Raw genomic sequence first — 15,253 nt, 5'->3', positions numbered from 1 at the left:
GCAGTAGTAAAGCACAGTATAAAATGTGCAGTGCTTTCTGATCCAACATATGCTTTGCTTTTCCCAGGACGGCAATGCCCCGTGCCAATTTCCCCCGAACATAAGTAATGTGTGGCTTCCAACAGAGCTTGTGGTCAATGATCACCCCAAGAAATTTTATTTCATTTACTCTTTCTAAATATACATTGTCAACACATATTTCTACTTCGATGTTTTTCTTTTGGTTTCCAAACAACATAAATTTGGTTTTATCGAGATTCAATGATAATTTATTTATATCAAACCACTTCTTTAATATCGTTAATTCCTGTGTGATCATTTCCAAAACCTGTGGCAATTCCCCACCTGCACACAGTATATTTGTGTCATCTGCAAATATTACAAACTTTAAAATCTCCGATACTCTGCAGATATCATTTAAGTACATAATAAACATTTTTGGACCCAGTACTGAACCTTGAGGTACTCCACAAGCTATATCCATCAAATTAGATTTATATTCATTTATTTGTACATATTGTTGCCTATTCCCTACATAGCTTTTTAACCATTCCAAAACCACTCCCCTAAACCCGTACTTTTCCAGTTTTTTTAATAGAATTTCATGATTAACAGTATCAAACGCCTTCTTTAGATCTAAGAAAACTCCGAGCGCATACCTCTTATTATCCATACATTCCGTTATCTTTTCCATTAAATCTATCAGTGCCAAAGCTGTTGATCTGTTGTTTCTGAACCCATACTGACTATCTGTCATTAATTCATATTTTTCCACAAAACTGTCAAATCTTTTTATGAAGAGTTTTTCCAGTATCTTAGAGAACTGGGAGAGTATTGACACTGGTCTATAGTTTGTAAAATGATGTCTTTCACCGGTTTTGTAAATGGGAATAACTTTAGCAACTTTCATTTTTTGTGGAAAAACTCCTTTTTGAAACGACAAGTTGAATATATATTTTAATGGTTTTACGATACCATCAATAACTGTCTTTACCGTTACCATATCAATATCATTCCAGTCTGTACTGGTTTTGTTCTTAAGTCCTCTAACCATGTCATAAATCTCTTTCTCTTCCACTGCTCTTAAAAACATTGAGCTACTATTCCTTTCAATATTTTCACCAGTGTCCCTTTCTATTCCATCAACCTTTATTTCTTCTGCCAGTTTTGGCCCTATGTTTACGAAGAATTCATTAAAGCCATTTACTATCTCCTCCATGTTATTAATACTTCTTGTCCCTTCTATAAAGTATCCAGGGTAATCATTATTCCTTGATTCATTTTTGATTATTCTGTTTAATACATTCCATATATCTCTTGTGTTATCTTTATTGTGTTCTAACCTTTTAATGTAATACTCTCTTTTACAGGATCTCATTATATTAGTTAATTTATTTTTGTAAGTTTTATACTTCATTTCAGTTTCTATTGTTCTCTTTTTTATGAATTCTCGATATAAGGTATTCTTTTTTTTGCTGGCATTTTGTAGTCCTTTTGTCATCCATGGTCTTCCTGCATAGTTATGTTTCCTATTGATTTCAATTACTGGGCAGTTTTTATCAAGTAATGTGTTAAATGTTCTTAAAAATCCTTCGTAAGCTTTATTAACTTCTGTTTGTTCATATACAATATTCCAATCTTGCTTTAAAAGTTCATTTCTAAGACAATTTAAGGTCTTCTCTGTTCTTATTCTTTTGTAAATAATCTTATGTCCATCGTTGTTCACTTTATAATGGCAATTATACGATGCAAAGACTGGTAAATGGTCACTTATATCATTGATTAACAGCCCACTTTTTATCTTTCCTTCTATTATATTTGTAAATATATTATCTAATAGAGTTGCACAATGAGATGTTATTCTGGTCGGTCTTGTTATCAGTGGAAATAAACCGATGCTGTACATGGAATCAATAAATTCTTCTGTACTCTTATTATGATTTGGATTCAATAAGTCAATATTAAAGTCCCCACAAATAAACATTCTTTTCTGATTTATATTTGTAAATAAGTCCTCCATATTATCCTTAAATATCTCAATCTTAGATCCTGGTGTTCTATATATACAACTGACAATTAGGTTTTTCCTTTTTTCTATAATTATTTCCACTGATAAACATTCCATCACTCCATCAATAACAGTTGTCATTCTTCCCATTCTTTTGTACTTTAGGTTTTTATCAATGTAAAGTGCCACCCCACCTCCTTTCTTGTTGATCCTGTCTACATGAAGGAATTCATATCCATTTATTTTAAAGTCTTCTTCTTTTCCAGGAGTTATCCAGGTCTCCGATATGGCTATCACATTGAATGGCTGTTCAAACTGTGTTATGTAGTCTTTGATGGATTGAAAGTTTGCATATAAGCTTCGACTATTAAAGTGAACCATTGTTATACCCTGTTCTACCTTGAATTCCTTTTTAAGTTGCTCATTTGTATAATAATTGCATTCATTTGTCTTATTGTTAAAGAAATTACAATCAGGATCTATGTTGCTGTCATACATCAATGTCTTATTTTCAATATCTATATGAGTTGTTAGTTGAAAATTGTCAGACATCTGCGTTGGTTGTGCACTTGGACGGTCCCATCATATTTAGCACTGCTTTGCATTTATCAGTTATATTTTTCTAGTTCAGTCATCTCTTTGATGACTAGAACCTTAGCCTGCTCTGGTGTTCCATTTAACTTAATGAATATTTTACAGTCTGACGTCCAAGTTGACTGTATTTTCTTCTGTTTTCTTAATATTCTTGCTTGTCTTGCAATGTCTGCATTTTTCTTGATTAGGTGTTCATTTAAATAAACATTTGTACCTTTTAGCTTTCTTCCTTGCTTGAGCAGTTCTTTTTTCTGTTTTCTATTAACAAAACGAATGATAATGGCAGGTATTTGATTTTTTCTCGGAAGAGGATGGCATCCTTCAATATTTTTACTGTCCATTTCTATACCTTTGCTTTTAAAGAAGGCCATTACCTGCTCTTCCAAAGAGCGTAGCTCTTGCTCGGGTGGCTCCCCTCTCTCTGCTGCTGCTACCCGTGCGTATGTCTGATGCTTGGTTTCCAGTCCTGTCACTATCACATCATTTACTCTTGAATATTGTTCCAGATCTGACACCCGTCCTTCCAGCATAGCAATCTTCTTGTCCTTTTCCTCGCTCTGCCTTCTTAGTTCTTTAATATCATCCATTAAATTGAGTATCAGTTTTTGTTGTTTTGAAATTGTTGTTATTTCTTCAGACATAAAGTTTAGGGATTTCTTTATGTCCTCCAGTTCCTCCTCATTAACGTTGCTCCTCTTAGGCGGCATCTTAACGCTCCTGGGCCTGGTGGAGCAGGAGGATCCTGGGCCTAGTGGCTGCTGGAGGATCCTGGGCCTGGTGGAGCAGGAGGATCCTGGGCCTAGTGGCTGCTGGAAGAGCCTGGGCCTGGTGGCTGCTGGAGGATCCTGGGCCTGGTGGAGCAGGAGGATCCTGGGCCTAGTGGCTGCTGGAAGAGCCTGGGCCTGGTGGCTGCTGGAAGAGCCTGGGCCTGGTGGCTGCTGCAGGATCCTGGGCCTGGTGGCTGCTGGAGGATCCTGGGCCTGGTGGCTGCTGGAAGAGCCTGGGCCTGGTGGCTGCTGGAGGATCCTGGGCCTGGTGGAGCAGGAGGATCCTGGGCCTAGTGGCTGCTGGAAGAGCCTGGGCCTGGTGGCTGCTGCAGGATCCTGGGCCTGGTGGCTGCTGGAGGATCCTGGGCCTGGTGGCTGCTGGAAGAGCCTGGGCCTGGTGGCTGCTGGAGGATCCTGGGCCTGGTGGAGCAGGAGGATCCTGGGCCTAGTGGCTGCTGGAAGAGCCTGGGCCTGGTGGCTGCTGCAGGATCCTGGGCCTGGTGGAGCAGGAGGATCCTGGGCCTAGTGGCTGCTGGAAGAGCCTGGGCCAGTATAACTATTTTATGTAATGAGGATTGCATCAGCAAATAGCACAGGCTCTGGTAAAAATGTGGATAGTAACGGCCAAAACCACAGGCCCTTGTGTAATGTGCATGGCATCAATGAGTAGCACCACTGGCCCTGGTGAAATATAGTTGGCCTAAACCTGAAACACAGGGCCTGGTAAAATGTGGATGGTCTCAAGTATAAGCACAGGCCCTGGTGTTGTGAAGACGGCCTCACAGGAAGCACTGGCAGTGGTGTAATGTGGATGGCCACAGCAAACACCACTGGCCCTGGTGAAATGTGGATGGTATTGGCACAGCAAAGGCCCTGGTGCAATGTGGATTGCATCAACCAGTGGCACAGGCTCTGGTAAAAATGTAAATGGTAACGACCAAAACCACAGGCCCTTGTGTAATGTGCATGGCATCAATGAGTAGCACAGGCCCCGGTGAAATGTAGTTGGCCTAAACCTGAAACACAGGGCCTGGTGAAATGTGGATGGTCTCAGGTATAAGCACAGGCCCTGGTGTTGTGAAGATGTCCTCACAGAGAGCACTGGCCCTGATGAAATATGGATGGCCACAGCCAACAACACTGGCCCTGGTGAAATGTGGATGGTATTGGCACAGCAAACGCCCTGGTGTAATGTGGATGGCCTCAGCCAGTAGCACAGGATGGCCTCATCTAACAATACTGGCCCTGGTAAAATGTGCATGATATCGGCGCATGTAACAGGAAACAGAAGAAACGTACTGTCTTGACAACTTCATATAAATAGCTGTAACTTTTGGTAGAAGACTCAGAAATACATATGTATGCATTTATCTTATAGAATTCGATATCCCCGTGCTGGGCAAACAGGTTTTGCAGCTGTTTGAGCTAAGATTTTCAAGTTATTCACATAATGAAAACCTATACTTTGTTTCGTGCGAGAACTCCATTCAAATGCATGTAATAGCGAGACGCACTAACTGGTGAAATAAAGCGTTTTAATGGTCTTCATAAAGACAGCTGTAACTTTTGATAGAAGACTCGGATACACATGTTCATGGCTTTATCTTATAGAACTCAAGGTCTCCGTGCTGGGAAAACAGGTTTTGCAGCTGTTTGAGCTAAGATTTTCAAGTTATTCACATAATGAAAACCTATACTTTGTTTCGTGCGAGAACTCCATTCAAATGCATGTAACAGTGAGAAACGCACTGTCTTGACAAAAGAAAGCGTTTTTAATGGTCTTCATAAAGACAGGTGTAACTTTTGATAGACGAGTCAGAAATACATATTTATGGCTTTATGTTATAGAATTCAATATCCCCGTGCTGGGCAAACAGGTTTTGCAGCTGTTTGAGCTAAGATTTTCAAGTTATTCACATAATGAAAATCTATACTTTGTGTCGGGCCAGAACGCCATTCAAATGCATGTAATAGCGAGAAACGCATTGTCTTGACAAAAGAAAGCGTTTTTGTACAACTTCATATCAATAGCTGTAACTTTTGGTAGACGACTCAGAAATACATATGTATGCATTTATCTTATAGAATTCGATATCCCCGTGCTGGGCAAACAGGTTTTGCAGCTGTTTGAGCTAAGATTTTCAAGTTATTCACATAATGAAAACCTATACTTTGTTTCGTGCGAGAACTCCATTCAAATGCATGTAATAGCGAGAAACGCACTAACGTGGTGAAATAAAGCGTTTTTCATGGTCTTCATAAAGACAGCTGTAACTTTTGGTAGAAGACTCAGAAATACATATTTATGGCTTTATCTTATAGAATTCAATATCCCCGTGCTGGGCAAACAGGTTTTGCAGCTGTTTGAGCTAAGATTTTCAAGTTATTCACATAATGAAAACCTATACTTTGTTTCGTGCGAGAACTCCATTCAAATGCATGTAATAGCGAGACGCACTAACTGGTGAAATAAAGCGTTTTTAATGGTCTTCATAAAGACAGCTGTAACTTTTGATAGAAGACTCAGAAATACATATTTATGGCTTTATCTTATAAAATTCAATATCCCCGTGCTGGGCAAACAGGTTTTGCAGCTGTTTGAGCTAAGATTTTCAAGTTATTCACATAATGAAAACCTATACTTTGTTTCGTGCGAGAACTCCATTCAAATGCATGTAACAGCGAGAAACGCACTGTCTTGACGAAAGAAAGCGTTTTTGTACAACTTCATATAAATCGGTGTAACTTTTGATAGACGACTCAGAAATACATATGTATGGGTTTATCTTATAGAATTCAATATCCCCGTGCTGGGCAAACAGGTTTTGCAGCTGTTTGAGCTAAGATTTTCAAGTTATTCACATAATGAAAACCTATACTTTGAGTCGTGCGAGAACTCCATTCAAATGCATGTAATAGCGAGAAACGCACTAACGTGGTGAAATAAGCGTTTTTCATGGTCTTCATAAAGACAGCTGTAAGTTTTGATAGAAGACTCAGATATACGTATTCATGGCTTTATCTTATAGAATTCAATATCCCCGTGCTGGGAAAACAGGTTTTGCAGCTGTTTGAGCTAAGATTTTCAAGTTACTCACAAAATGAATACCTATACTTTGTTTCGTGCGAGTTCCCCATTCAAATGCATGTAATAGCGAGAAACGCACTGTCTTGGCGAAATAAAGCGTTTTTGCACAACTTCGTATAGATAGGTGTAACTTATGATAGAAGTTTCAGATATACGTATTCATGGCTTTATCTTATAGAATTCAATATCGCCGTGCTGGGCAAACAGGTTTTGCAGCTGTTTGAGCTAAGATTTCCAAGTTATTCACATAATGAAAACTTATACTTTGTTTCGGTCGAGTTCCCCATTCAAATGCATGTAACAGTGAGAAACGCACTGTCTTGGTGAAAGAAAGCGTTTTTGTACAACTTCATATAAATAGCTGTAACTTTTGATAGAAGACTCGGATACACATGTTTATGGCTTTATCTTATAGAACTCAAGGTCCCCGTGTTCTTTTGATAGAAGACTCGGATACACATGTTTATGGCTTTATCTTATAGAACTCAAGGTCTCCGTGCTGGGCAAACAGGTTTTGCAGCTGTTTGAGCTAGGATTTTCAAGTTATTCACATAATGAAAACCTATACTTTGTTTTGTGCGAACTCCATTCAAATGCATGTAATAGCGAGAAACGCACTAACTGGTGAAATAAAGCGTTTTTGTACAACTTCATATGAATGTAATATCAGTTCTGTTTTCTACTTTGATCACTTAGACCAAAAAGTGTTGTTTTCAGATTCTTTTTTTTAAATCTATAAAGCACCTGCTCATTTTTTATTATAATTAGTTTCACATAAATATTAGTGTTTCCTTTAAAATCTTTTAATGCTTACACTACACTGTACACATTAGAGACATTTCTGTTACCTGTTTCTGTTGACTCAGAGTTGTGAAATGTTCTTTTATTTAATAAACAATATGAAGTTCATAATTTTCTTACAAATAAAACTATAATGACAAACATGAACAGCTGTGCTTATTTCTGAGACATGAGTTTTTGAATGTGTTTAGACAGTGTGCATTTGTATGCTGAAACTGTAATGGTGAACCTGAGGTGATGGTCAACAGAAGGCAAATATATATCAATATAAAACAATATTGAAGTAATGTCTTTACCCCCTGCAGCGTGTGGACGCGGTGCACACAATCACCTTATTCACTGTAGTAAACATGCACCGCTAGCTCACGTGACTGACTGTCTCCATAGTTACATCGTATATTATTAGCTATGTAAACAGCTTCCATAGATACCGCCATAGCTCTCTGCAGCTGTAACACTTTCACACTTTGAAAATCATTTCACGTGTTTGATAGTTATGAAGACAGAATATGTTTTTAAGGTCATGCTAGGCGGTTGCTATGGTGGTTGCTGTGGACTTGGCTGGACCTCATCCGATTCCTGTTATTAGCTGTCCGCCGTAGGAAGGCTGCGTTCCATTTACAAGTAGTGACAGTCTGCCGCAACTCGAACTCAAACCCCGCTTTGTTCTTTAATTATAGGCCTTTTATAGCCGTTCATGACACACACACACACACACACACACACACACAAAACACTTTGCCTCACAATGACAGTGTAACTTTACCTAACCTAACCTTTAAAGTATCTGATATAGTATAGAAAAATGAAGCAACCAGAGATTTAATGATGAAGACTCTGGGTTTTGTAGTTCACATTTTACACACCTGAATGACTCTTTGCATATAATTTATTGAAGAGGAGTTTAGAATGCACTTTATATTTAGACTGTTGCTGTTTAATTTTTTAGATTGTTGCCGTGTTATGTCATGAATAAGGTTCACCTGCTGGGGGTTTGATGGATCAGCTGGACAATACAGTCAAAGTCAGACTTCATTCATCATATGCAAGAATCCTAGTTGGATTTTTGTTGTCACTCATGTTTTTGAACCAAATATTGAAAACAATTCTGACAGACTGGATACCTCATCAGGGTGTACATTACCTTTCACTCAAGCATCCCAGGACAGAGCCTTGCCCCACCATGAGCCTGGGTGGATCCGTGGTTATAATATAAAAGGACCAATGCTGAATATGAATATTTCATGAAAATTTAATTATAATACGAATTAGTAATAAGGGTTTCTCTGCGCCCTTCTCCACCCCATACTCAAAGAGCTGCGGGCAGAGAGGGTGACAGGAGAGGATGGCACTGAAGAGAAGATGCTCGGTTTCTGGAGTCTCCTGGTCCTGTCAGTATTAGTAGGATGCATCTGCTGTGTCTTCTCGTGGATGCTCACCTACCTTGACTCATTCCAGCCTGGTATGGATTTCCCAACACTGCGGACAGTGGCCCACGTCAGAGACGTTTAATATTTATTACATATGTCTGAATTGCTAACCCTAACCCTAGCTCAACAGACCACAATGCCCTGGACTGTCAGTATTATTACATGCTGTGAACATAAGTAGCTTTGATCACAGTTTATGTTGTAAAAGAGAAGGAATATTGAAAAAAAGATCAACATTGTGATATTATTTGTTCCAAACTGACCAGAAACATGCTTGTCATACTCTCACAGCAAAGGATCAGACTCACTGTGCATGACAGCTCAGGCCAATGATGTCTGTTAGATTGTCAGTTGTTGTGCTTCTGTACAGTTAGGGTCACCGTCTCTATTTCAGAATAATTAATATGCGGAAAACACTAAAAGTTGATTGTCTTCCAATATTCTAGCATAATTAAAAAACTTTGACTTTGTAAGTACATATTATTAGTCCTAATGCCAGTATGATTCTTCATAACTCCTGCTTTGAAATACTGAACTTTAAAATTTACTTGATGAAAGATAATTTACAGTGGCACTCTGTCAGGATAATTCTGACTATAAGATCACTCTATTAATCTGAATCCTTCTGAAATGTGCTGTGAATGAATGCTGATGCAACTCACTGTGGGAAAGCTGTTAATAAAATGAATCTCACATGCAACACATTCACAGAGGAAGAGGACACAAAGGGAGGACATGCAGAGGCTGTGTTAAAGTCAGAAATCCAAATCTTTAGTCAAAAACAGGCGGCGGTTACAAACAGGAAGACAAGCAGTCCATCAAACAGTCTACAGGGTCAAACATACAGAGAATTCAAACAGCAGTAAAAAAATAACTGGACACTGAAAAACTTAAAGCAATGTGAGACACAATAAAAGGAAGAAGCGCAGTATATTCACTGAATTATCATCAATTACAAAAGAGAAAAAGAGAAAAGGAGAAAAACAATGATTTCTACGAAAATAAACCTTGATGGAAACATACAGAATGTAAACTGTGTGAGTTTGGTGAACTTTGTTAGTAACAAATGAGAAAAAAAAAAGAGAGACAAAAACTCAGTATTCATTACATTGCATTACATTAGAAAGCATCTAAACATTATGGTCATGGATTTTAACAGTCTTAGTTCCGCTCACTGTCATCATTATAATCATCATGATCAATGGCGAGGTCCTGAGGTGGGTGGGGCTGTCTCTGGTGCTGTCACCATGAAGGAACAGCATCTGGCACATGTTGCTGAAACATCCCAGTACACTGGTGTAGTTTCCTCTCCAGCTGTTTGACATTTGACACTTCAACATTAAGGGGAAGAAGAAGAAATAGTGTTAGGTCAGGTGACCATATGGTTTCTAAAGTAACTGACAGGGAGTAACCAGGCCGTTAGAAATGGATGGCAGAAGTGGCGCAGCTGCCCCTCTGTTGGTCTTCCTTGGTCTCTTGTGTTCTGGGGGCCTCTGGATGTCTGGAGTTTTGATCTCCTCCATACCTGCTTCATGCCCTGGTGGACGGGGCTGTGGCTCCCCACACCCTCTAGCACATAGGTGTCAAACTCTGGCCCGCAGCCTAATTACATTTGGCCCGCGAAGCCATACCAAATTACTATTAGAGCTGACCTCTAATAGCTAATATATATAGTTTAGTATTAAGCTTTGCTTGTTCCATATTCAGTTTTTCAGCAAAACTTGTTTGAGTCTATAAGAAAAGATTCATTCTCATGAATGGAGGAAGATTTTTTTTTTTATATTAATGTTAGCCTGCGACTTTGTTCCAGTTTTGAATTTTGGCCCACTGTGTATTTGAGTTTGACACCCCTGCTCTAGCAGATCATTACATGAAGGAACCTTTTAAAAAGCACGTCCATGCTCACAGGTGTACACACGGGTGCTCACACACACAAACTACACCCTTTTTGGCTCCTACCTCAAAGTACACTGTGCGCTGTCGATATTATGTGCTGCACAATAATGTTTAATATTTAGTATTTACTGTTATATTCACATATATCATCGTGATGTTGTTTATTGTATTGCTCTCCTTTTCTTCTGCTGTTTTTCTTTTTTCTTTCTCAACAGGTGATCTAGGTTATTGTATTGTATGTATTTTTTTTTGTCTGCTTATTTAGTTGTTTTTTGTTTTTTTGCTCTTTATTCCCGTCCCTCTTCTCTGCTGTTTTTCCCCCTCTTCCTTTCTCCCTTTTCTTTTCCTCATTCAAGTCTGTCCCGTATCTAGCAAGTGAAAGTAAAAAATAAATAAAATAAACAATAATAGGTATATCAAATAGACCATTACGGCAAGGCTGGGATGGTCAATTTGGTAAAGTAAATCCGTTGGGCATCTTTCTTCGCCTTTAGACAATAATTCTGATGGCAAGAGAACCAAACGGGACAGGCAGGAAAAAAAAAAAGAAAAGAAATGGATGGCATGTGTTTAGAGGTACTGTAGCTGTACTTACCAAAAGCAGAAGCACACAGATGACAGATCAGATGCTGAATGTTGCAGGAACATGCTCATGTGCGGTGGTCATTCAGTGCTGCTCCGGCAGGTTAGACAGTCCAAGACTGATATCCTGCCCATCTGAGAGTTTGAAAACACACATGCAAAGATTTATTTTGTATTACACTCAAAGTTGGATGTTCATTTCTGTCCTTTAAAAATGTTTGTGTATTTGAAAGCACTAACATTTAAGGATGACTTGGATCGTCTCCTTTAAAGGGGAGACAAGTGTATCCACTGATCCACGTCACTTTACCTGGATGATGACTCCTCTCCCCCTCACTCAGAAACACTCCTAATATAACCAAGCAAATAAATAATATTGAAGATTTACTTACATCATTACAAAAACATCAAAAACATCTCCCTTTGATTCTATTTCTCCATTCCTGCTGAACATCAGGCAACAAATATCTCAATAAATCACAGTAAAATGTAAAGCACATGTTTTCTCTGCTTTGTCTAACCTCTGCAGAGCCTCTGTCAAGAAAAACATATCTGTAAGCATAAAACAAATATACATTTCATAACACGTCACTGGACAAACCTCAGTCAGTTGATTTCCTCTGTGCAGTGTAGACGAGCATCAGTCAGCAAGTCAAGGTGGTGAGATGGACTGGTGTCCTTTGTGACTCAGCTGGTGCTTCTGAGGAAACACCACCGTCTCTCCACACCGTCACCATCTGTGAGCACAAACTGCTGCTCTGCCAGCATGTAGGAAATCACATATCACACACACAGGGGTGAAGAAACATTAGAGCTCAACTTTGGATACTTTAGATCTAAACAGATAAAACTAGCTCTTAGCTTCAACAATCAGTGAACAGACAAACAATGATACCAAACTGATTCTGTATGAATACAATATGGTATTTTCAATACAGGTGTCAAATTAATTTATTAAAACTAATACAGATATATGTATATCTTTTTTTTTAATAAATTCGTTTGCTAAATTATAAGAATATATATATATTTTTTTCATTTAACAATTGCAACTGAAAGAAATTAAATATTGAACAAAAATATATTGTCACATTCTGAGCATGCTCAGCATGCTGAAAGACTTGAAGTTGCTACAGATTTTAAGAAGTGATAATTATAGGAAAAAAACTTCTCTTTTTCATCCGTTTAATCAAACATTTGATGCCTTAGATGTCTCAGTCTATAGCGTTCTGCAACTACAACTAAGCTGAAGCTTGGATTTGGCTGCAGGTGCCCTGTACATCCTTCTCAACATGTGGGTACCATTTAATCACACTTCTTCCTGAGCTTTGCTTCATCACAAGACCAAAGGTGGCATCCCGTGTCACGGTCATATCATCATCCAGAAGAAACATTTGAAGAAACATCATGGAGAAGAAACATTTACGCGCCTCCTGGTTTTGTTTTCTGATCCTGCAAAAAGACTGAGGACAACAAAGCCCAGAGAACACGAGATACACAACATCCAACATTCAGACTCAACAGCCTCCATAAATGAAGAGCACCAGGTTGGTTCAGTTATAGTAGATATGAGCATACTTCACATTACTGGGTATGAATAATAATCAAGAGACAAACTTTAAAGATGCAGAGCATGATGTCCCACCATCAGACTGTAAACAAACATCCACCAGGCTTCTTTGCTGGCAAAATTGATGATTCTCCTATCAGGGATCAGTAGAGTGTATTAACCTGTGGTATAAGCAGCAGTCACTTAAATATTACTGTTTCAGATAAGAAATCTAGCACATAAAAGCCAGGGTGGGAGGGATCTCTGCAAACTGACTTACCTCTGCAAGTGTGAAGCTCAACAAAAATCTGACTCTCCAGTCACAGACAAACAAAAAACTCCAGCTGGGAGATAGAAAACGCTGTCTGGGTCTTGCTGGATCTTGCTGGTCAGAGTCCACACATTAGCAGAGTGCTTCTTGGTCCCACTGGCCCATATGGACAGTGACTGTGGAGAACTGTTCTGGAAAACAGAAAAGAGAATTAAAATAACAAAAAGCCAAAGAGGATTTCCACAAAGACTCTCTTGGAATCAGCAATCAAAAAATCACTGGTTCATATTTCAATTAAATATGAACAGGTTCCTTAAATGTTCAGATCTGATTTAATTTAATTTACTTCACACAGCACATTCGTCCAGGCTGACAGGTAAACATAGAATTAATCTCAGGTAACATGACTCATAGTAGAGATTCAGTAAGAAAGATTGCAGGCTCTAATATTATTACCACACAATCCAAGGACACACCAACAGCTCAGATTTCTAGAACTATTTAAACAAATGTCTTCTGAATATTCAATTCAGGTTCACAGTGGGAGGGTGGGGGGTGTCGTGGAATTTTTAAAATAAAGTCTGCAACACAGAAAGAGCTGTGATCAAGCTATTTATTACTGCGCACAGGAGAGCAAACACACATCAAACATCACAGTTCAGTCATGTCAGCTCTGCCACTTCACGTGTCTCGCTATGAAACCTAACGGATCAATGGTTATGCTGTTTTGTGCCCTTGCCGTTATCAGCACCTGTAAAGGGAGTTGTTTTCTCAAACTGCTGAAGTAAGTTCATCTAGTTTTAGAAACTTTCATTGAACAGTCTATAACAGTGTCACAACTAAGCATATTAAGCACTTAAATGCTTTAAATGAGAATAACATAAAATTTCTATTACAGGAGCTAGAGCCTGTCCCAGTAGTCATAGGTAGAGCACACCTGGACAGGTCACCAGTCTGTCACAGGATTAACACAGATGCAGCCTGACTCAATCCTAAATGTTCAGCACACAGAGACACGGAGGTGCCGTTTAAAGCTTAGTGTTAACTTGAGTCACTGATCATTTGCAGTATTACAGAATCTGGCAGTCTTTGCATGATGTCCACGTCACTGTACGTTTCTAGCTGACTCTCAGGTGTGACAGGTGTGACAGCAGGAAAGAGTAATAATAGCCTGCATCCTGAGGTTTTTCATGCAGGATTAAAGGAGCCAGGCTTTGTTCACACAGCTAGGATTGTATTTTACACTGACCCTGGGTCAGTATAAGTTTAAACGAAGCACTGAAACTTGCACATATTTATTACAGATGCACTGAAGCTAATCGAGATATTTGCTGTCAGTCTGTGGCTGCGATTAAACACTTTACTGGAAACTTATTAACTAGTAACTTCGTCAGTCATGACAGAGGCTAATATTTCTGTGCTAACATCGTTTAAACAGTAACAGCTTTACTCCAATATAAGCTAACGTTTACACCGTAACTTTAAGCTAGCACCATAAAGACGGTAATAACATCTACAAATGCATCTTAAAGCTGTTATATTAGCACTCGGTGTATTACTAACATAACCACATTAACATTATTGACACTCGCTGACTTTTAATAGTCATTCTATAAATGCTGTCCGTTTAAACGGTCTTACCTGTACACACTGCTGTATCCACCGGATTGCAGCCAGAGTGGATTCTGGAGTCTTCCCACGCTCCTGTTAGTGATCTTCCATCTGGATGGATGATAACAACCTTCTGAACAATCTAGCAGGAGATGGTCCATATCTATGGGACTGATTTGTGCTAATAACGCCCATTGTATGGACTGATAACAGCCGAAGCGGGTGAATAAAGTCACCCAGTCGTTAGCTGTGCCATTACCCAGCATACACCAGCACAATATTAGGCACAGCACCACCATAGACATTTTCAGTGGTTTTGAATGCAGGACATGGTTATCTTACCTTGTAAAATGCATGACAATAAAACAGCTAACCACCACAAAATGGTATTGTGTGTGTATGTATGTGCATGTGTGTGTGTGTGTGTGTGTGTGTGTGTGTGTGTGTGAGAGAGAGAGAGAAAGACAGAGAGAGGGAGGGGCGGGGGGGGGGGAGAGATCAAAGGCATGCGTTTATGTTAGAGTGTGCCTCCTCTCTCTTATTGGATGTATGGTATAGCATGTTTATTCAGGTGCACCTTTGAAGTCTATGAGAATACTTTGCAGCCTGGTCTGAGTGGTCATTTCTGCACAGACACAATGAAGCGTGCACTCAGT

General features: G+C 39.2%; 1 protein-coding gene and 1 long non-coding RNA gene across 7 annotated transcripts; both read right to left on the bottom strand.

The window, feature by feature from the left end:
* Nucleotides 1-1,529: 1,529 nt before the first annotated feature.
* LOC147309079 (uncharacterized) lies at nucleotides 1,530-3,864 on the bottom strand. The gene has a single exon (XM_086272560.1). The coding sequence runs from the start codon at nucleotides 3,307-3,309 to the stop codon at nucleotides 2,617-2,619; it is 693 nt and encodes a 230-aa protein (XP_086128686.1). The 5' UTR covers nucleotides 3,310-3,864; the 3' UTR covers nucleotides 1,530-2,616.
* Nucleotides 3,865-9,408: 5,544 nt separating this feature from the next.
* LOC147309078 (uncharacterized) lies at nucleotides 9,409-15,033 on the bottom strand. Of its 6 annotated transcripts, none has more exons than XR_015126017.1 (7): nucleotides 14,940-15,033; nucleotides 14,628-14,708; nucleotides 12,996-13,177; nucleotides 11,768-12,869; nucleotides 11,407-11,515; nucleotides 11,180-11,301; nucleotides 9,409-10,019 (listed from the first exon to the last, which is right to left on the bottom strand). It is a non-coding gene; the product is annotated as an uncharacterized LOC147309078 (long non-coding RNA). The 6 variants fall into 6 exon arrangements; XR_015126018.1 differs by having other exon boundaries at nucleotides 11,768-11,924; nucleotides 12,469-12,869; nucleotides 14,628-14,983; XR_015126020.1 differs by having other exon boundaries at nucleotides 11,768-11,919; nucleotides 12,469-12,869; nucleotides 14,628-14,983.
* Nucleotides 15,034-15,253: the final 220 nt, after the last annotated feature.

The sequence above is a fragment of the Aulonocara sp. 'chitande type north' Nkhata Bay genome, linkage group LG18, assembly GCF_057382095.1.
Source record: "Aulonocara sp. 'chitande type north' Nkhata Bay isolate Kocher_YH1m ecotype deep benthic linkage group LG18, A_spYH_male_GT1.1, whole genome shotgun sequence".
In the NCBI taxonomy this organism is placed as follows: domain Eukaryota; kingdom Metazoa; phylum Chordata; class Actinopteri; order Cichliformes; family Cichlidae; genus Aulonocara; species Aulonocara sp. 'chitande type north' Nkhata Bay.
Note: the sequence above shows the minus strand (reverse complement) of the source record. Positions and strands in the feature narration are given on the sequence as shown.